We start from the raw sequence: 13,737 nt of genomic DNA on the forward strand, positions 1-13,737 counted from the left end.
TGATATGCTGCCGCCGCCCTCCTCCCCCACCAACTCCTCTGTCTCCTCCTCCGATCTCGATACCGAGGTAACTCATTTCCTTCATTTCTTCCAATTTCGTCAATTTCTTAATTTTGATTTACAAAATTTGTGAAATTTTACATCGTAGGTTTGGCTTCTGGCACTCCTTGTCTGGGATGAAGATGGTCTTAGTTGGCAGGTACTGCTTGAGTCCTCCAGTTGCAGGATCTCCACTCAATTTGGGTATTTCTTGAGGACACTCCAGTACATGGCGTAGATGTGCCCCACCGCCACATCGCCGAAGCCCTTGTACTCCGTCCACTCTCAAATATGTTTCTGGGTTTTGCGTTTTGAGTTGAATCTAGCTCCATTTGATCTTTAATTACAATCACATTTATATAGATATAGATATTAGATATATAGATATAGATAATGTAATTTTTTGTTGAATTGGTGTTGTGAGTGATTGATTTGAAGAAAAAAAGATGGAAATTGAAAGTTCACCCTCCTTCTGTCAAACTTGGTAGTTGATGGACTCGGCGAGCTCGTCTTTTTGCTCTTCCTTCAAAGCAGTAGCCATTGGAAGAGAACTCCGAGGAGTAAGACCCCTGCGCCATCCCAACGAGCTCGTCGGGAGAGCTAAAGAAGAAGAGAACAAAACCCATGAGGGTCTTGATGTCGGAGAAGATCTGGAGGATGAGCGGAGGCGATCAAAACCAAGTAAAAGAAAAAAAAGAAAAAAAAAAGTAAGAAGACCCGTGGACCTGTCCCGAACCAGCCCATTTGAAACGGGCCGGGTTAGGGTCGGTTCCAATGATCAAATTTGCAATACCCGGCCCGATCCATCCCGTTTCCTTTTTAAGCAGGTTCGGTCCGGTCCCTTCAAATTTGGGCCTGGCCCGACCCGTGCCCACCCCTAAAAAGTACGATTGACATCTTTATATCATCACAAACCTGTCCTCAATATGCATAGAGAAAAAGAGCTGGTACGAGGTGAAGGCTAAGGCTCGTCAGTGTTGCAAAACACAAATGGACAAAGGCAATGTTTCAGCCATTTTGATCTAATTTACGTATCCCCTAAACCTTTCGCCTTCTCCCTGTCTCTGTCTCAGTCATTCTTTTTATCCACTGCCATCCGGCCGCTATTTGACAAATGTATTTTTTACTGTGATTGTATTTCCTTCTCTATTTGGACAATGAATACTACCTATTTGTTAATATGTTATAATTAAATTTGGTAATGACAAGGTTTCGTAGCCTTGATTGTTGTTTCAAGTAATCCACAGCCTGAAAGAGAATGTGTAATCTCTCATTTTTGAGCGGCAAGGCCAGCCTTGAGCTTCTTAACGGTCTCATTTATTCCGGTGGTAAACACAGATAGCAGCACAGAAACTGTTGTGTATATTTGCATTTCCGAATGCTAAAATAGCGTAGGCTGGTAAATCAGCTACCGGGTTAAACTGATAATGGAATAGTCCCTTGGGGAAACACACATACACATGCCTCCAACTCCAAGCTTTTGTGTATATAGAACGTTCTTCGTGTTTAACAGGGAAGCAATATCTGAGAACCAATAACAGGGAACAAAAGTTCAGCGGAGCAAGGGTGGGTGTGAGGTGGGTTTACTCCACCGTTAGGAGGTGTGACACACTTTGTTCGTTAAGCGCAGGCAATTCAGTCAAAGCAGTTTTTTTACGTTCAAGGTTTTAGGAACATCATCGAATACTCCCCAGCATCCAGTGTAAGTGAAAATGGAGGAATAATCGTTATGTTATTTGGCTGGACTATGAAGTAGGTTGTCAAGATGATCGCATCTAGAACCCTTTTGGAGGTTGCCAAGGCCAGTACAAATATGAACAGCAACTGAACAAATCTCAATTGGCTCAAAACTTTCCGAAAAACAGCTACGATTACTCCATAGAAGCAAACGCAGCCACCATGTGCTCTGCCATGCAGCAGAATCTTGGTACAAAACGAAAAAGCGGGATTCGGGAGCAACTACACTGCTACATGGTGCATTTTCATTATCACACATCAAACATGTACAATAACTCATCATAGACCACAATTATAGACGCATACACTATCAATTCCACATGACAAACGATTATCTATCAGGGAAAACACTAGTTCGTCTTTGGGCTGATTGAAAAGCCACAAGCTGTCTTGCATATGAGCTGATGCAACTAACTAGAATACAAGACATAATGCCAAATTAACTAAGGCTTTATACAAAATACCAGACCTAATTATAGTTTAAGCTACAATAGCTGCTACAATAAACCTAGCAAGTACTACAAACAAGAAACGACAATCACTACAATAAAACCCAGAATCATCGCTACTGATCTTCAGCTAGAGGAGTTTGATTCAGAACAAAAACTGAAATGGCGGGGCTTTCCCACTCCATTGTTAAGAAACATGATCACTTTCATCCTTAACATGCAAGGGAGTTTGACCTGTAATACATAGATTGCATGTGTTTTTTCATATAAAAGAGATAATTCTGCAAGGACGGCTAATGCCTCCCGCCGTAACCGAGCTCACTATCCATATTTATTGCAACAAAGCTTTCTTCTGCCACTCCCATGTCTGTTTTCGCAACCACAAATTCTACCTCCGCAACAGTTAGCCAAGCCTTCAATCTCTTGATCTCAATATCCAAAGCATCCACATTATTTCTCAGCTCCGTTACATGTCGTTCCCTTTCCACAAACTTCTTCATACCCAAAGCAGACTGAACATGAGGCTCCAACCAAGCCAAGTCAAATTTGAAGGTTCCGAGCTCCTCCCATAAAAGTTGAAGGTGCTCCTCACAGGGATCCTCGATCATATCCTTACCCCTTGTAGTCTTCAAAAAGTGCAGGAGTCTACCCAAAGCTGTGAATGCCCATTCAGTAAACACACGACTTCTCTTCCTCTGGCACTCGATCAATGAAGGATGCAACAAACAGACTTCCTCTAGAAATGGAACATAATCTTTGTCTATTTTCTGTAAACCCCGGAAATCCATGAGCTCACCAAGTGGGGTAGAGCGTGCTAGCTCATGTTCCTTGACTATGGGAGATTCAACAGGGCTATCGTTAGGCTCAGGGCAATATTGTTCAGAGCTTGGTTCTTCCTGGAAATCAATCACTTGATAAGAACTGGATTTCGTAAGTGCTTTTGAAGAGTTTGGAGCTTGCAACAAATTAGCATTTGTTTGCTTTTGTTCAGAACTTGGTGAATCCTGAAAAGCAGGCACCTGTGGAATTTGCACAGCATCCACATTTGAATGTCCTTGCCTTTCATTATCGTTCTCTGAGGGTTTTATAGGTGTAAAAAACCAAGTTTCGTGGACTTCAGAAGCACTCGTGTAGTCAACCTGACTTACAGCAACCTCGGCTTCCAGAACACATGCATCGTTCACAAGAAACCCTTCGGTGCAATCAAAAAGCTCGCTTAGAGGCATGAATGATGTGAAGCCCCAATCACTTTTACTTGCGCTGAACACATGTTTAGTTTCTGTACAATCAAACAACGGCGGATTACAAAACATTACTGTCATAGAAAAATTGCTACTGCAACCGACGCCATAACCTAGAGCCGACAGACAATTGTTTGGTACGGAGTCTTGTGAAAAATGAAAAATAAAAACTGCATAGAGTGCAATCAAAGATTGAGTGACAGAAACACCAACAAGTGCACAAACGTGAAATAAACAAGATGAAGAGTGTGGAGTGTATATAAATTACCAAATGTTATGGACTTATCACTGTCAAGTTGATTGACGACGGTCAAGGTGAATTGGGCATATCTGCTCCACCCAGATGACAATATTCTAGCATCTGCGACATTCAAATATATCGACAGGTCGTGCCTTCCGGGATTTCCACTGCTTCCCTTTGGATATACAACCATCTGCCTGAGATAAAAAAAAAAAAAAAAAAAAGACATTTAGGCTAAATGATTTAGCATCTTCTCGAGTAAATTTTTCATATTATTATTACATGCATCTATCTGAAAGCGAACATGATGGCTTTGCTACTTTTGGTTATCATATCTGGTTTAGTAATTCCTCTTGTTCAGTAATTTCTAGATTAAACTTTGGTTGATCTTCGTTGTAATTTATTTATTTATTTTTGTTCAAACCGAAAAATAGGGAAATAAGAAACTGAAGAATGTCATTGATTCAATCGGAGGAGAAACTAAAACATACGTACCATTTAAAATCACCGACGGCGAAACCCTCAGAGTAATGCTTCTGGGGTCTCAACCTTGAGAATTTTTCAATCCTCCATGTGAAGGTTACAGATACAAGCTCCCCAACTTGTTTTTTCTCCATTTTATTATGCAACTCAAAAGCAACAAACTAAACAAAAAAACACTAAATTATCACACAGCTGAAACTTGTTCTTTATAGTGTGGCTTTATACTCTGTGTGTGTGTGTGTGTGTATATAATATGAACTAGTTGTGGCATGGCTGTCAAGATATTCACAGTATTATATTCAAATGGGTAAGGATGCTCTCCTCAGCTCTCCTCAGCTTTTAGTAAACAAATTAAATAAAATTTAAACGTCATATTGAGATGGACTTTACGTTCTATACATCCTCTTCGGATCTCTTTTTCCTAATTCTAGGGATTCACCAATTCGGGCTATTAAATTTGATATAACGGTTATAAATAAGAGCTTACTTTAAAAGTTATAATAACTTTAACCGTTGAATTAAATTTCAATGATCCGAATTGATAAACCCTTAGGATTAGGAGGAAAGAATACGGAGAAGATCCCTGACCGCATTATGTCTTCCTAGTGCCGGAGGTACACATGAAGGCATGGCGCTATTGGTTAAACCCAATTTTTAAATGGAGCAAAAAGTTATGGCGTGCTGTTCGGGAATTACAAACCCTACCACCCAGCTAAGATCCTAACGATGATTGCTGTGCTTTGGTGGGTAAGGACTATTTCAATGCTAACAGGATGACCAATGTGAGACCTATACAAAAGCATATCCCTATCATCAAATGGATAACTTCGGCGATATAGATAGTCAAACTAAACTTTGATAGAGACAAGGCTGATCCTGGTTTTGTTAGTCGACATGCAATTGGTTTATCTACTATTGCTTGGGTGTTAATTAATTAGTAATTTAATATGATGCTAACCACTAGTTTGAGTGTGCTGCACAAATTAATCTCATAACCTTAACTATTCATTTTTCATGTCATTATTCATAGATTATCTTTGTCAAAATGTACTCAAATCGGAAATGGTTTAGAATTATTGTGAAGATTTTATTGTTTACCGACAACATCTTGTTCGTCTATTTATCAAATAACATGTTGATAACTAAATGATTTTTGATTTAGTGAATTGTTTTTTACGATGATCATTCAACCATACTTAAAAAATAATCGGTTTAGATTATGAAAAATATTGTTGAGTGGTCCTATATGAATGGTTAGTGCCATTTTAAGCTACCAACACATTAACTCTCTTGTATATGAAGAGTGAAATTTTGTTTTCGAACCAGTCAATGGGCTTTATTTATTTATTATGTTTAGGTTAGTGAGGCAAGCTCATGATTTTCAGACCCTTAAAATATAAGGATTAACTATTTTAAGTAAACTTTCTTCAAATATCCAACTCCTTAAAATATAGGGATTAATGTTTGGGGTGATCAATCACCATCTAATCTAACTAGCCTGTTGCACTAGGAGTTCATCAGTTTATTGCCGTCAGTTTTCTGCTGAAATCTATGACATCATTTTAGTGTTTTCTTCCTATTTGCCCTGATTTAGAGCCATTTCTTTCTTTCTTTCATTTCTGACTGAATATGAAAATTTCTTCAATACTAATTGATACAATAATGAATGGCAAGATCTAAATAATTACGAAAATCAAATCTAACAACTAAAACATCTGTAGCATTAAAGTTACATTGGAATTTCAGAGCATGTCTCAAATTAAATATCCAAAGTAGAATTATGAGAGAAACGGGTTAAAGGTTAACTTCCAACAACATTGATATTGTCATCAACTTGATATTTACTACCTGCATAATCTGTCAGGTGTATGATTTTATCACAAAATGCCTCAGTATTAGTTGGAGTGACGTTAGGATATTTAAACATTTCTTTTCTCAAAGACACGACCGATGTAGGATTTCAACATGCCCTCTCACGTAGAATTCAATTAGTAGGTCAAACGTGGGAGATCCTCGCATCGATAATCATGTGGAGCCAAGGGGCCCAACATCATCACGTGGGGCCAAGGGGCTCAACATCATCACGTGGCAGTACATACGGGCCAACTCCTCAGCCTTGTTACCAAGTACAAAATTATCAAAGAGACGGGTCAAAGACTCACTTTCACCAATATTGATATTGTCCGCAACTTAATAACTACCACCTGCATAATCCGTTAAGTACGGAATTTTATCACAAAAAGCCTTAGTATTAGTTGGAATAGGGTTAGGAGATTTAAACACTTCTTTTCTCAAGGACACAACCATTGTGGGATTTCAACATCCAACATACAATAATATTGTATCGTTTGCTCAAAAAAAAAAAAAAAAAAAAAACATACAACATAGCCAAGTTTTTATTAAATACATACGATATTATTTACACTCAAGGCCAGTCCTAAGAGTTTTAAGGCTCAAGGTGATGCCAAAAACATGCCCTAACTTCAAGATAATAAAAATTATTCGTTTTCGCACATAAAATTTCAATAAATTTATACTTAGATAACCTCTTCAAAGTTCAAACTCAATAATTTAGAAACATGTAAAAACCAATTTATTTTGTATTGAGAAAATATAACAAAAAAAACTCCAAGCTTACAAATAGATAGATGATGAGTTTTATTTTTCTTTATCTGAACTTTTAAATTATTTTTATAAGAATCGTGTGGTTTTTTTATTTATTTATTTACTAACCATGTCAATATAAGACTAAAATAATAATCATATTTTCGAGTCTTGATATATATGTATAAGCAACGAACGAGGACCAAATTAAACCTAGTATTGGCAAAGACATATACATTATTGAAGGGAGAAGGAGTACGGCTATTGCCTCCCACCATAACCAAGCTGGCTATCCATATTTATTTCAACAAAGATTTCTTCGGCCTCTCCCATGTCTCTTTTCGCATCCTCAAAATCTAACTCTGCCACATTTAGCCTAGCCTTCAACCTCTTGACTTCAATCTCCAAAGAATCCACATTATTTCTCAGCCCTTTTACCTCTAGTTCCCTTTCCACAAACTTCTTCATACCCAAAGCGGACTGAATGTGAGGCTCCAACCAAGCCAAGTCAAATCTGAAGGACTCAAGCTCCTCCCATGAAAGTCGAAGGTGCTCACAAGCATCCTCATTCATATCGGTACCCTTGGTAGTCTTTAGAAAATACAGGAGTCTACCCAAAGCTGTGAATGCCCATTCAGTAAACATAGGACTTCTCTTCCTTTGGCACTTGATCAATGAAGGATGCAACAAACAGACTTCCTCTAGAAATGGAACAAAAGCTTTGTCTATTTGCCCTAAACCCCTGAAATCCATGAGCTCGCCAACTGGGGCAGAGGATTTTTGCTCATGTTCCTTGCCAATCGGAGATCCAACAAGGCTATTGTTACCCCCAGTCCAAAACTGTCCATCACTTGGTCCATTCCACAAGGCCAGCACTTGAGCAGAACTAGGTGTAGTAACTGCTACTGAAGAGATTAGAACTTGCTCAAAATCATTTGTTTGCTTTTGTTCAGAACTTGATGCATCCTGAAAAGCAAGTATCTGTTCAGAAGTAGGCGCTGTAAGTTGTACGGCATCCACATCTGTATGCCCTTGCCTTTCATCTTCTTGGTCTGAGGGCTTTATAGGCGGACAAAACCAAGTTTCGTTGACTTCGGCCATATAGTCAACCTGACTGACAGCAACCTCAGCTTCAAGAACACATGTATCATTCACAAGAAACCCTTGGGAGCAATCACAAAGCTCACTTAGAGGCATGAAGGATGTGAAGCCCCAATCACTTTTCCTTGCGCTGAACACATGTTTAGTTTCTGTAAAATCAAAATAAGATGGATTTCAAAACAATAATAATAAGAAAAGCATAGCTCATAGGTAATTAAAGAACAATAACAATGGAAACTCAACATTACTATCATGTAAACAATAATTCTCTTCTCGGATGGTTAAGTATGTCTGGGCAACACAAGTAGACATGCTTTCTGAACAACTAAATAAATCTCCCTTCTATGGGAAAGTAAAAGTTACCAATCTTCTTAGTCTTCACTTTTTTGAGAAGAAACCAAAATATTATTATGAAAACCATCAAATTTAGCAGTCCACTTTCAAATTACAGCAGCAAAACTATAAGTTAAATTGAAAGACCAGACATTCAAGCTTCAAACCACAATCAATCAGCTTGCTGCAACTTTCCAGTCCAGTAACCATGCTGGCAATTGGTATGGATAACTCCCTGAACTCTACATTGACCGGAGCCCAAAGAGTAGACATAAAACTAACTCACAAGCACACCTGCCCCCGAACAATCCTAAAAAATCCTTCTAGTTTCACCGTTTCTAACCCCCAAAAAACGACCATCACCCTTCAACCTCAAAGAGTTTTGGCTTTCATGCTGTCTCCTATGACCTAGACAACTGTATACTTAACAACTCATAAATCCCTTTTGGAATCGCCCAATTTACCAGAGACTCATTTCCACCATATCTGAAACTCAGTGGGACGCTGTATGTCCAGAATAAACAAGAGAAACAAACTTTCATATTTCCTTTCTTTTTTTCAGCGAGTCCCCTGTTCAACGCCATGACCTAAAGCCGGTAGACAATTGTTTGGTACGAAGGAGTCTTGCGAAAAGGATAACAAGTGCAGACAAGGCAATCAAAGATTGAGTAGCATTCTAAACTAATATAATATTATTCGAGCAAGTGAGAGTTTGAATGAAAGCAAAACCAACATAGAAAAGCACTAACCTAATTGTGAAATAAACAAGATGAAGTGAGGGCATATAACTCACCAACTGTTATTGACTTATCATAGTTGACTTGATTGACAACGGTCAAGGTAAATTGGGCATATCTACTCCACCCAGATGGCAATGCCGAAGCATCTGCAACATTCAAATATATCGACAGGTCGTGCGTTCCAGGGGTTCCGCTGCTGCCCTTTGGATATACGACAATCTGCCTGATGATTTAAACATGTAAATATAAGAAAAGTGTTTATATCAAGATCTCAGAAAGACGGGTCATCGGCCAACTACTAATCAAACGTATACTGTCCTGTCCCCTATTTGCATCTTACCACGAATCAGCATAACAAGTAGGATTTTATCACAAAAAACCTCAGTGTCGTTACAAGAATCAAACAACCAAAGTACATATAGGCCCTCTTATCTCTTCCTTCTCCGAGCTCGCGTTATGGAAGAAGGAGAAGAAGGAATCGAGAAGAAAGTATCAGCAACAACCGGTTTTATTACGGGACAGCTCATGATGTTCATATCGGTCTATTATGTGCCTCTGCATCGCACCAATAAAAAGTAAAATACAAATAAGAGTCATGGCATTAAATCTCATATTGCAAGAAATCCAAGAATTTCTGGGGGCACTAGCACGAGCAAAAATGGTTGAAAAATCTACTGTTTGAAAGAGAGTAAAACCGCCCAAAATCCCAGAAGCAATCCAAAATCACCTACTCGATTAACAGGCAGAGCTTTTGTATACAAGAATCAAACAACCGAAGTACATACATACAAGAATCAAACAACCGAAGTACATACATACAAGAATCAAACAACCGAAGTACATACATACAAGAATCAAACAACCGAAATACATACATACAAGAATCAAACAACCGAAATACATACATACAAGAATCAAACAACCGAAATACATACATACAAGAATCAAACAACCGAAGTACATACATACAAGAATCAAACAACCGAAATATATACATACAAGAATCAAACAACCGAAGTAAATATATAACAAAAGTCAAACCAAAAAACGAAACAAGAAAACGAAGAACGTCATTGAGTAAAATTTGGAGGAGAAAGTGAAACATACCATCGAAAGTCACCGACATTAAAACCATCAGAGTAATGCTTCTGGGATCTCAACCTAGAGAATTTCTCAATCCTCCATGTGAACGTCACCGATACAAGCTCCCCAACTTGTTTTTTCTCCATTTGTTTCTTCCGCAACTCAAAAGCAACCAACAAACTTTAAAATAAACAAGAAAAACACCAAATTAGATACTTAGAAACTAACTTTTAACACCGAAAAAACCCAGAAATAAAAAAAATACAAAGAAAACATACCTTCTTCAAATGAAGGAATCAATCTTGGCACTTGCACAGTGAGAGAGAGAGAGAGAGAGAGAGAGAGAGAGGAAGAGGTAAGAGGATAAGGCAATGACTTCTGTTATTGTAGATTCTTACGCTTTGTAGATTTCTTCAGATCCAATTCGTGGCTCCTGTTTTCTCTGGCCATTACAAGATGACGTGGCAAACCATAAGCCACACCATGTCTACAGTCTACAGTGTTTAGTGAAATTTAATGCCGACGTGAAATTTGGAGGGTAACGGGGAAATGTCAAATTTACGCCATAGATGAGACTAATTGTAGGGCCACTACACAAGCCTTTACGGCATTTAATTGAACCGTAGATATTTTGTAGTGTTACTAGATACCGGGAACTCCAGACACTTGATGTACCCTATAAACGAGCACCTGACACCTGGCCTATATTACACATGTTTGCCATCTTTTTGACACGTTGTAAATAATATTCCTCTGTAATTTGATTTTTTTTTTTTAAATGTGACCGGCACACATCACGTATCGTTATAAAAATGAGGGATATATATATTAAAAATTTAATAACTTAAAAAATAAAATATCTCACCTCTTATATAAAAATACGTGATGTACCCTCCGCATTCCGATCACAATGAAAATTTGAGAAATTTTTCCGAGTACAGGTACTCTAGATAGTTGATGTACCCTACAAATGAGCACCTCACACTTGTCCTATCTCTCACATGTTGTCATCTTTTTGATACGGAGGAAATTGTAGCAACGATCATTTAACTTTAATTCAATTGGAATAATGGTCATTCAACTAAAAATTTGTAACTATTGATTCCTTAACTCATCAAAACATGCAGCTATGGTCTTTTTCGTCAGCTCTGTTAGAAATTCCGTCAAAATGAGTCACGTGTCATGCTCATGAAGATGAATCAATGGGCAAATATGAAAAATCAAATAAGAATAACTATAGCAATGATCTCTTAACTTTATCCCAATTGAAGAAATGATTCATCAACTTTAATCCAATTGGAGCAATAACCTGTTAACTTTAACACAATTATAGAAATGGTCCTAAATATGACTTATTTTGGCAAAATTTTGGCGAAAACAAATAGAACTATAGATGCATGTTTTGATGAGTTAAGGGACCAATGATCATAGTTTTTTAGTTGATAAACTATTACTCCAATTGGCTTAAAATTGAAGAAATATTGTTACAATTTTCTCTTTTAACACGTTGCAAACAATTTTCCCTTTACATTCCCTAAATTTTCAGAAACAAAATAAAAAATAAACAAAAAAGTTAACTGAAAAAACTGAATCCAGACTCTCGTCCTGGGTTTTCGACCACCACCCTGAAGGAAAAATTTTGTCCTAGCTAAGAACATGTAAGAACATTTGAATACATATGCATACTAATAACACTTTAAAGTAGGCATGCATTCAAAAACAATTCATAAAACCCATGACTTTCAAAGCCTAGTATATGGTGAACCATAAGACTCTTTAACAATATTAAAGAGAATAAGAATTTAGAGATTCTTTACCCTTGAAGCTCATCCTTGATTGCACAAGGGATTCACCCAAGTGGAGGGCCTTCAAGTCACCTCCTTGCTCCTTGGATCTTCCTTGAGGATTTGAGGATTTGTTCTCCAAAAACACCAAAGGTTTGGTGTCTCTAAGTCTCCACACCAAAGATGTAGTGTGAAGATGAAATGGATGACTTAGGGAAGAAGAAGATTGCTAGATGTTCCTCCCCTAAGTGGCCGGCCTCTATCTAGAAAATGAGAAAATATGTTTCACCCAAATTCAATTAGAAAACCCTAATTTGAAACAAAGCTATAATGTTGATTTTATACTTCATTTCATGTGAGTGGCAAACTTGTAATTAATACAAGTTTGCTACCCCTCACCCTTATGGCCGGCCATATGTTGTTATTGGGCTTAATTGCCCATTTTATTTTAGTTGTCATACAACTTAAACATAATGGGCCTTGTGGACCAAAACGTTTTTGTGCCCCGAAGCCCAAAACTAACTTAAACGCCCAATACGAACGTTTCGTATAATTAATTAACTATTTAATTAATCTTGATCATTCTTCAATTAAACCATTTAATTGCTTATCCATTTCATATAATTTCTTCACTTATATCCTTACTCGGTGTACGATCCATTAGGTTCCAATTAGCGAGATAGTGGGCGATGTTACTCTTAACGATCGATTGTGAATTGAAACCACATTTCAATTCTCCCTTAAAATTAGTGTTTGCTAATCTTTAGGGCTTCCACAAACCATAGGTGACGCCTACCAGCATGTCATGGTTACCCAAGCTAAGTAGAAGTGGTTGGAGAACCTATCCAGTTACAACTACAATGCAATACGGTCCTTCTCTAATACAATACTCTTAATCACATTGTTTAAGTGATAGTTTGTTTCATGTCTACTATCCAATGTGATACTTCTCTATATGATTCAATTGAATAAGATTTGGAACAAGCTTCCTTAGTCATATTCATATGCTTTGGCCAAAGACTCTCGAATCATATCTTAGAGTATTCTCCTTCCACCATGGAAGGTTAGAGATCCCTTGTTGTGCATTCATATGCCTACATGACTAGATAGCTTGACCCCAACAATGTCGTGGACACTCCAATGGAATGCCGTTGACATAATCAAAGATCAAAGACCTAACCATTAGACATCAATGATGCCTCAGGTCAAAGGACTACTTTGCATATTGCAACTATCGAGTTCTCACATGACATGTATGTTCGAACTCTCGTTTGATCGTTGTTCAGTGTACTCGATTACTCTTTTGAGCACCTATGTGTTTGCCTTAGTGTCCAACACCAAATGACTTGAGACTAGTTCATACTCACACTTGAGTCGACATAACACATACTAACCTTAGCGGATTGTCAATGCCCAATTGGCAATCCTATGGCTAGGAACGTTTTAGGAATGAACATAAGAGAAAGGTCTCGTTAATTTAACTAACTTAAATCACTTGTCTCTTAGATCAAATACATTCCTTGGATTCCCTTATTGCTTAAACACAAGATACTATAAATAGTGATTAACAATAAGTTTTGCCCTCTATTAAACATATAAAAGTTTAACACAATAAGTATTCCAAAAAGCTATTACATCAAATGAGTGGCTTTGTGGGCATACTTCCAACACACCCCACCCTCACCCATCTATCCCTTCCCCTCTCCCTTTTTCTTTCTATCTCCTTTTACCTTCCTATTCTTCGTTTTCTCCTCACTGTTAGGTGCAAGTGTAATTATCACTATCCATGGAGGTGGAGGTGGAGGTGGATGTCTTGTCGTGAGTTCATAGCGGCGCGCAGTGTGTATCTCCTCCTACCTTACTAGTCTTCATTTTCTCCTCGCTGGTGTAATTATCGCCATC

The 13,737-nt window shown here is 37.9% G+C and overlaps 2 protein-coding genes across 2 annotated transcripts; both read right to left on the minus strand.

The window, feature by feature from the left end:
* Positions 1 to 2,467: 2,467 nt before the first annotated feature.
* On the minus strand, positions 2,468 to 4,324 carry LOC137733251 (uncharacterized). Its single transcript, XM_068472399.1, has 3 exons — positions 4,203 to 4,324; positions 3,735 to 3,904; positions 2,468 to 3,504 (listed from the first exon to the last, which is right to left on the minus strand). The coding sequence occupies exons 1-3, from the start codon at positions 4,322 to 4,324 to the stop codon at positions 2,519 to 2,521; spliced, it is 1,278 nt and encodes a 425-aa protein (XP_068328500.1). The 3' UTR covers positions 2,468 to 2,518.
* Positions 4,325 to 6,946: 2,622 nt separating this feature from the next.
* On the minus strand, positions 6,947 to 10,448 carry LOC137733993 (MATH domain and coiled-coil domain-containing protein At3g58210-like). The gene is made up of 4 exons (XM_068473220.1): positions 10,330 to 10,448; positions 10,076 to 10,231; positions 9,022 to 9,191; positions 6,947 to 8,044 (listed from the first exon to the last, which is right to left on the minus strand). The coding sequence occupies exons 2-4, from the start codon at positions 10,195 to 10,197 to the stop codon at positions 7,056 to 7,058; spliced, it is 1,281 nt and encodes a 426-aa protein (XP_068329321.1). The 5' UTR covers positions 10,198 to 10,231; positions 10,330 to 10,448; the 3' UTR covers positions 6,947 to 7,055.
* Between the last annotated feature and the right edge of the window lie 3,289 nt (positions 10,449 to 13,737).

This window comes from Pyrus communis, chromosome 5 (assembly GCF_963583255.1).
Source record: "Pyrus communis chromosome 5, drPyrComm1.1, whole genome shotgun sequence".
Classification (NCBI taxonomy): Eukaryota; Viridiplantae; Streptophyta; class Magnoliopsida; order Rosales; family Rosaceae; genus Pyrus; species Pyrus communis.